Consider the following 8,805-nt stretch of genomic DNA (forward strand, 5'->3'; position numbering starts at 1 on the left):
CTTAATTTTCACAGGCTTACTTGAAAATCCCAACTCTACACCTCCTAAAGAGGAGGAAAATGAATAATTTTTTTAATTTTAATTTTAGAGGAAGGGAAGTTTGAAACTGTGAGTGTGTTTGAAGACTTTGTTCTTCCTTTTTAAGTATCTAATCATCATTCCTGTTTTTTGTAATCTCCTGCCACACTAAGGTTTCCTTCACAAACACTGGAAGAGATACTTGAAAATCCCAACTCTACACCTCCTAAAGAGGAGGAAAATGAATAATTTTTTTAATTTTAATTTTAGAGGAAGGGAAGTTTGAAACTGTGAGTGTGTTTGAAGACTTTGTTCTTCCTTTTTAAGTATCTAATCATCATTCCTGTTTTTTGTAATCTCCTGCCACACTAAGGTTTCCTTCACAAACACTGGAAGAGAAAGTTTGAGTGCTAAAGCTCTGTTACATTGAACTATTGGATCTGTCATAGTGCAGCACAGGGCATTCCCTGGAGACACAGCTTGTGCTACTCAGCTGGGAATTCCTAGGTCAAGATGTTCTTGAACACCTGAAGAGTGACAGTACCAGGAGGTGTACACAGAAGTAATAAGATTTTTCAGTAAATTAAATCCACCTTGAAGCTCACTAAATGAAGATGGAGAAATAAAAATAATGTCGCTACTTTTGCTGTAAGTGTAGTGTCCGCTCTCTCTCAAATCCCAGATTTCACAGCATTTCATTTATCCTTCCACTAACAGTTTATTCCAGCATCAATCATCATCATCATGGCTTGGCTTCGCGAACGAAGATCTGGGACAGGCTTTTCCCACGCTCACTGCAAGCAATGAGTGCACCCTCTGGGCCTGTGCAGTGGGTTTTTTAGGTGAGGCGCAGCGTGTGCGGAACTGACTCCACCCTTTACACCTGAGGTTCATCTGCCAGGGCCTAGCGAGCCTGGACAGTGACAGCGAAGTCCTCGGGTCGTAGGTTTGGTTAGAGTGTCCTTCTCTGAGATGGAGCCTCACAGGGCTCAACGAGCTCCATCTGCCCGGGTTTGGAGTCAGAGTTGTCCTTCTCCTAGGATGGCTGCCCAAAGGCTAGTGAGCCCACCCTGCCCGTGGATACACTTGTCTGACCCTTCAGTTGAGACCTGTCTGGCTTGGGAGACCCCACCAGAGGCACATGCCACCACGAGCAGAGCTCTCAACCTCACAAGGGCACGCAAGCTCCTTCCCCATGGCAAGGGGGTGCCCGTGTGAAAGAGTCGCTGCTCTACCTCCGGACATCACAGACCCGGGATGGGGTGGCCGGGGCCTGCCAAGAACGGGAGTCCTGGAGGGTCCAGCATCAACAGCAGTGAAGAAAGAGCACAGATGAGTTTTGTGTAAGCCTGTGTGTGTGTGCGTGTGTGTTTTCTGACCCAGGACGGGTTAATGTCGGGGAGTTCACAGGTCTGTAAAGCAGGGTGTGTACACACAGGAATCTGCCCAGGGACCTTGTGTCCCTCATGGCAATTAACTGCGGCAGCACCCTGCTTGGAGTAGAGTAGTTACTCAAACAAAAGTACAGAAGTGATTAGCGCATGTGTAATCACAGATTTAGTGACCCACAATTCCCATATGTTTGGACATTAATATGCAACTCTAACCCCAACTGTTTCTTCATTCCTTGATTGTCTGTCATCTCAGAAAACTTAACATTGCTCTGGGAAGTCATCTCAGAGGGGGTTAATGGCTTTGAAGAATTCATAGAGCCTTGAGTTACCAAACCAAAAAAAGTATCCATCCATTTGTAGGTACCAAGAGTGACACATCGTGTCCACTTCTGGCAAGTACCTCTGCCCAAGCACTTAGGAAGGCTGGTTAAAATTCATACACAGTTTACATATTGTTTTCATTGATAGAGCCACTTGCAAAATGCTGATCTTCACAATGTTTGCACTAGTCTTCTTTATGAGCAGAGTTTTGGGCAATATTTGCATTTTGCCAGCAGACAAAAATGTAATTTTTTTCTCCAGATTACCTGAGACCACAGGCCAGGGCTCCACTCAGGTGGGCAGTCCTGACTGTTGCATATCTGCACCTGCGCAGGGGTGCTGACAGGACACAGGGAATGGGCCGCTACCTCCTCTCTTTGGAAAGCCCTTTTCTGGACACACTGAATGAGACGGCTTTGTTGCCCTCCTCCACAAGATTTGCTGCATGCACTCCACTCGCCTGTTGACCAGCTTGAAGGAGAAAATGTATGTTAGAAACACGGGAGTCTAATTAGCTTTATAAAATCATTACATAGGAGCCCCCTATCAAATGTGAATTGTTCAGGGATTCTGCTCTGCCTGCTCTCCTGAGGTGCTGATACCTGTTCAAGCAATCAAAAAGCCATAGTTACCTACCTCGTCTTCAAAGCATGGATCATTTTGCTGGGGATGAAATGTAAGTCACACAACGAGAAAAACCAGTATTACTTAGGTACAGTTCTCATCTACCAGAACCAGCTTGCCTATGAATCTGACCTGGAATCTGGAATTCCGTGGGGGCTGAAAGAGATGCTGCCATTGAAGCTGGGGGAGTATCTGGAAGATCTAAGGGTCTGGCTAACAAATCACCATTCCTTTTTAACCACGCCTCTGGTTTTAATTGAAAAAATCTCTCTAAAACAGGAAAAGTCTTTTCCAAAGAAATGGCAGGACGATCACTTTTGTCACTTTAGCTGCTGAAGAGCCCTCCAACTAGACTGACAGATCCGAGGCACAGGAAGAAGCCAAAGAGACAGACAGAGCTCTGTAAATCGCTACAGTGCAACTACTGGAAAGTTCTGTCCTTTGTTGTTATGTTTTTCCTTTTTACAGCTCTCTCAGAAGACAGAGTGGAGGAGGAAGATTCACCTGAGCTGACATAAGGAAAAAGTTGGCATGGCAGGGCAGGAATGGGACCAGTTTACTGAGCATGTACCTCCCAGTGCATTTGTGTGTAGATTCACTCACAAAGAGCAACAAATGCTGGCATGGGGCTATCCTGTGATATTTATGTCAAACCTTACTGGCCTCCATTCACAAAAAAGAACTTGCATGCTAAAATCAGCAGTCCTGTTATTATTAGTGTCTTGAGGATTTAAACATCCTCAGACTAATAAATTTGGCAGACAGATGATGAAGGAGCTAAATAAAAGAGAGGAAATTTAACCAGCGAAAGCTGATGGGCCAACCTCTGCTCCAGTCACCAGCGTGCTTCAGTTATGCATCATGTCACTGAGGTTGCCCACAGCCTGAAGAACTACTGCCCACTGCTTAGGGTAGGTTCTGTTTTGGAATGTCAATAGCTGCTCAGTGCTTCTGTTACTGAGGCACTGAGGAGACCCCAGTTTTTGTGGAACACCTTGCAAACAACACAACCAAGTGTTGGTCCTTGAAGCATAAGCCCATAAATAACTAGACAGGAGAACAGAAGTGAAGAGACAAAGGACATTACGAATGTCTCTTACTCAAAGACTTAGCACTGAGATTAAACTAAAGCAACTAAAACAGCAGTTTTACAATTTTTTAATAATTTCTGCCACAAAAAAAGGTTCTCATATCCAACTGCTTGGCCTATCCTGCTTCCACAGCTCTCACAGCATCAGTCCTGGGACCACTGGAATAGCTGCTTACATATGGATTTTATGACAAGAAAGTCTTTTTTTTTCCCTTTTCTTACTGTCTGAAAGATGAACAGCATCCCATTTGCCTGTCTGTTCACATCTGCCTGAAAACAAAGCTAACTGTCATTTGTAGAAAATGTATAAAAAGCCTGTTTTGGAAGAGTCCCTTTGGGAATAGAAGAGATCCCAACTTTGGTCTAGTTACTTCAGTAACTGCCAAAAGCAGTGGGCAATATAAAAACCACTAATTTAAGGACAAAGAAATATTAATGTGAAAAGTCACTAGTTATGTAATTCCAGAACAAGTCAGAAGTTTCCTTCTTGCTTGATTTATGAATATTTGGCCTATTGCAATACAAACTTCTGGATAAAAGTTACAGTTTTATCCATTTTGCAACTTCTTTTAATTAGTTTGCCTTTATGTTTCTGACAACAGTGACTGGTAGAGCAACCAGAAGTGTTCATTTTCAGAGGAGTTTATTCACCATAACTGCCCGGAAAGCTTCCCTCTTCACAGAGGACAGGGCAATAAACCTACTTTAATGTCCTCTAGTAAACTGCCATTTTCCAGGATTATCTGGGCTGTGATCCAAGAGTATCTTTCATTAGCTCAAATAACTAAATAATTATGACCAGATTTGGCAGCTCTGAAATCCAACAACAACAGTGTGCAGCACCAATGCCTTTCTGTGTTCTTACTGCTGGGACAGTAGTTTGTTCCTACTCAGACTAATAAGTCTTTGTTCTCATGCAGTAATTATTCCTCACTGCCCTTTGTGAGTCTGGAGCCTCTTTTAAGTCACAAAACTGACACGCTTGTATCTCATCTATTATTCACGTCCTTCCCTTGCCTGTTATGCCAACCATACTCTGTTTCGCTTTGTTTGCTGGCTGTTAAGTGTTCTTTGTGTCCTCCATGGTATTTATTAATACTACGTTTTTTTTATTTTGGCAGCCTCAGTTTTATGAGAAGTGTTACATGCCGTGACTTTCTGGGCAGATTCCTCAGCAGATATTCTGGCATCGTTTCACTCAGCAGAATGGCAGTCTGTTAACTTTAGACATGGTCCTACATGTAGATCCTCCGTACATTAATTTATCCTAAGGTTTTTAAAAATAATTAATTAGAGAGTTGAATTGTTTTTCCCTAGAGGTGACTGGGGCTTTTATGGTTTTTTTCTTTTTGTATTCTTTTGAGAGTTCAAGTCATTAATTGTGTTTTAAAGTCATAAATCTAAGAATATCAGAGCAATTTCAGCATGAATGCACAGTGTGTCAAAATGGGTATTGAGCACTTTCAGTGATAGGTGTAACAGTGGATGTTCACAATACATCAGGATCCCTGGTTAGTAGAAATGGAAATTTTGTGTGTGGTCCATAGAAATGACTACGATTTTGGTGAAACTTTACAGCGTAGTAACGCCACATCAAAGCAAAGGTAAGAGTAAACAGCTTAAAAAGGGCTCCTGGGAACTTCATAGACAGCACATTTCTGTGTACACGATACTGAGTTCATTGGATAAAAATAGCTCTGGCAGAAGATAATTTGAGTATGAAAAGATTGTGTTTGGCTACAGGGATTACTGAAAATTGGTATTGAGAAAATCATGTGGCTAAACGCAATCTAAAGAAACTGCTGAAGCAGGAACATGGGGCTCTCCTGTCACATGTTACCGTTATTTAAACCTTATCTCTATCGTTTTGTGGTCATGGTGTATAATTTGCCATTTGGATTTTGTGTACTCTGCTGTAATCTTTAAATTTTGCAGGAAATTCCAAAACTATTACTGGACTATTTTTTCGTATGTTCAACATACTGCAAACTACGGATTTTTAAGTGAAAACAAAGCCACTGCAGAACATACACATCATTTTGCTTTGCCTCATCATCCTCTCCTGGACAGGGGGAGCTGAGGAATGCTTCCTATTAAGCTTTGTTAAATGTGTTATTTTATGAAGTATGGGCGCAGGCTTAGTTAATTGCTTTTACTGCCTATTGCTTTTATCAGCGCAGAGTAAAACCAGCAGATGACACCAGCTCCAGAGTTTTCCTCCTTTCCCTCTGCCTTCTGCTGCCTGCGTGCTTCACTGCATCTTCAACTGTCTGTATTTCCCACTGCAACACTCTCAATCTTTCCAACATACTACTTCAGAAAACCTCCTGTTCTGGAAGTCAGAATGTCTTGTCCAGCATAGCAAAGCTTCTCTGATCTTTAGTGTAAAATTAAAGTAACACTAAGGTTGCAAAGCCAGGAATGCAAAAGCAGGAAAAAAACAGCACAAGAAAGATGGCCAATGTGTCCTTAAATCTACCCATTTATATCTCAGCCACATAACACTGTGTTTAATTATCTGAGCACACAACATTTTTTTTCCAAAGGACCCCTACTACAGCTACTATAAATCAGTGGAACTCCCTTGTTTTAAAGGGGCTCTATTGATTTAGACCAGCTGGATTCTAAATGCTTATCTGCAAGTCAGTGTCTTCCTTTGCATCTCACCTTTCTTATGTCTGTCAGAAAGTAAGATTGTTCACATAGACAACGTCTTCATATTTATTTTTGTGGGCACCAGGAGCACTGCTGACGATTTATTTGGTTTAGACAGGCCTCTTCTTGGTATCAGAATACTCTGTGGGACATTTTCTCTGAAAATCACTAATTACACTTCACAAGATTCTTTTAACCTAATCTAATCTGTGGAATCTGAGTCAGGGGGCCAAGCCTCCACACGGGGAGTAGCACTTTACTCAGGAAATGGACTTATTGATTCAAGGTGAGTAAAGGTGACAGAACAGGCCTCTAAGTAACTTGGATTTACTCAGTGTCACATAGCTAACCCCAGCATGGTGACAGAGCTGCGAGCAATCCTCAGGAGGTCTTGCTTAGCAACATTAGAAGTACCGCCTCTATTATTATCATTGGGCAGAAGCCTACGCAGCTAACATCTTAAACAACTACTGGTTTATGTTACAGCATAACAGTGAGTTCGTCTAGCAGACTCTGTGATCCGTGTGCCTGTCAGAGAGGTCTTCTTTTGTGGCAAACTCAATCATAAAGCACAGTGAAAAGGTATAAAAATAAAGAAAACTTACTAGGCTGGGCAGGGGTTAGCGTTGCATAGTTTTGTTTCACTTAAAGGCTTTGTCCTTGGGCCACAAAGGGAGGAATTAACTCGTGTACGATGATCTTCTAAACAAATTGCTTTTGCTGTAAGGTGTCCTATGGAAGTATTAGAAAAAGTACAGTAAAATAAAGAGAAAAAGCAGTAGGGAAGAACTGTAACTAAACAAGTCCAAGCTCGTCCTTGGTACAGTTCCACTGAGTTGAACTAAATAAAATAGGATTTCATTTGGCAACATGTTTTTCACATTAATTTCCTTCTCAGTAACACAGGTACTGTTGAAATCAGATGAAACATTTTAGTTATAAACAGCATATTTGCAGAATCCTCCCCCAGCAAAAATGAATAATTCTTCAAATCCTAATTCCCTGCAGAAACTAGTAGTGCTCGCTTAGGGCTCTCCTCCTGCACTCGCCAAGGCCAACAAAACATTTTGCAACTTTTTGCAGGAGATATATATATGTATGTATACACACATACACACACACACATGATCTGCAGGTTCCTGTACCTAAACTCTGCCTGGTGTCACCGTCGACACAGGTTACAGAGAGGACTACAAATGCCTTAAGAGACAAAGTGATTTTATATTTAATAGGTTTATGTAAATATAGGTTTATATTTAATTGAGATGGATCATACACTTCACATATGGTTCGTTGGGCACAGACAGTAAAATTTAGGAACGCGGGTGTTTCTGTCATCTTTATATCCATGCTGCAACCTCCATTTGTTTTAAAGGGAAGCAAGAACAATCCAGCTGTCCTATTTTATATCTGCAGTGCTCCGGAACCTTCCTTCCATAAACACTTTATTAAGATGCTGTGAAGTCTGACAACACACTGGCAAGATATTCCTGAATTTCACCTGGACTTTTTTGCAATACGGGAGCATAACGCGGCATTTCCTTGGTCACCCAGTCCTGTTCTTTGGTACTAAAGACAACTGCATCATATGGTCTTATTTATATGACCCAGTTCCAATTTAAAGACCACTGAAATTTTAATTCTCATTTCTTTTTGCAGGATTGTCCAAATGCCAGTTTTCTGCTTTCATTACACCCCAGAATGACTTTCACTGACAGAACATCCAGGATTTAGAAAAACAAACAGATTGTCTGCACAAAGCAAACAGCTAGAGAAATGTGGGAATAAGAAATCCTTAGCTTATATAGAATTTCAGACTTCGACCTGGCAGAACTCAAATATTTGTAATTAAACAGTGAGAAGATCAGGGTGCAACTGTCAAATAAAAGTCTTGATAATATTTTAGTTTTCAACTCCTCTTTACGGATAAGATAGATTTTACTCATTATTTGATATCTTTCTACGTTCCCAAATTACAGCATCGAAGCACATACTTAATTCTCACGTCATCTCAATAGCAAGCCGTCATATGTGTACGGATTGACCTAAAGGAAAAGCACTGAGTCACCGTAAGTGACATGAATTGAGACTGGCATGACTTTTTTTTTCTTTTCTATAAAGGAAGTATTAAGTTACTTCATCTATGTTATAAATTGTCAGATAAAAAAATAAGGACCAAGTGTTCAGTGTAACCCGCTGTATGTATTGATAGACATTTGCAAAATTAAAGGCAGCTGAAATGTTTGAGGTGCTTGAACAAAATGAAAAAGGAAAGGATTGGCAATTGGAAGGTTACCTACCACCACCACAGGTAGCTGAGCACTCTGACTGCACCGTCACCCAGGAGTAGCTGTGGGTTTTGAGAGCTGTTTTGTTTCCACTGTTGGTTTTGGAAAATGTATATTCCCATGCAATCCCAGGATTTTTGCCTTGCAACAGGATCTATAGAGGGGTATTTGGGGGTTGTTTACAAAAAAGAAGGGGAGGGGGTTATAAAAAAAGAAAAGGATTCTGTCATTCAGAAGGAAGGTGAACTGAACATGATATGCACATATTTAGACACACCACGTTGAAAGAATTTTCAGAAGATCTAATACTTCGATAAACTAAAAACCTTCAAAGTAATTCCTAAACAGCAAAGTGTTTGCTTGGACTAACGCCTGCAGGACATGTAACAGAAGAGTGCAGAAACACACGGTTCAG

At 41.2% G+C, this 8,805-nt stretch overlaps 1 protein-coding gene across 1 annotated transcript in view; it reads right to left on the bottom strand.

Moving 5' to 3' along the window:
- The window catches only part of ADAMTS18 (ADAM metallopeptidase with thrombospondin type 1 motif, 18), an 80,103-nt gene that overhangs the window by 7,652 nt on the left and 63,646 nt on the right, over window positions 1-8,805 (bottom strand). Inside the window, exons 17-19 of the mRNA XM_010144918.1 lie at window positions 8,403-8,544; window positions 6,708-6,834; window positions 2,000-2,204 (exon numbers count right to left, since the gene is read on the bottom strand). Of these exons, the coding sequence (XP_010143220.1) occupies window positions 2,000-2,204; window positions 6,708-6,834; window positions 8,403-8,544 (474 nt within the window). The remainder of the gene's footprint in view (window positions 1-1,999; window positions 2,205-6,707; window positions 6,835-8,402; window positions 8,545-8,805) is intronic.

Source organism: Buceros rhinoceros, unplaced genomic scaffold (genome assembly GCF_000710305.1).
Source record: "Buceros rhinoceros silvestris isolate BGI_N320 unplaced genomic scaffold, ASM71030v1 scaffold7531, whole genome shotgun sequence".
Taxonomy (NCBI): Eukaryota; Metazoa; Chordata; class Aves; order Bucerotiformes; family Bucerotidae; genus Buceros; species Buceros rhinoceros.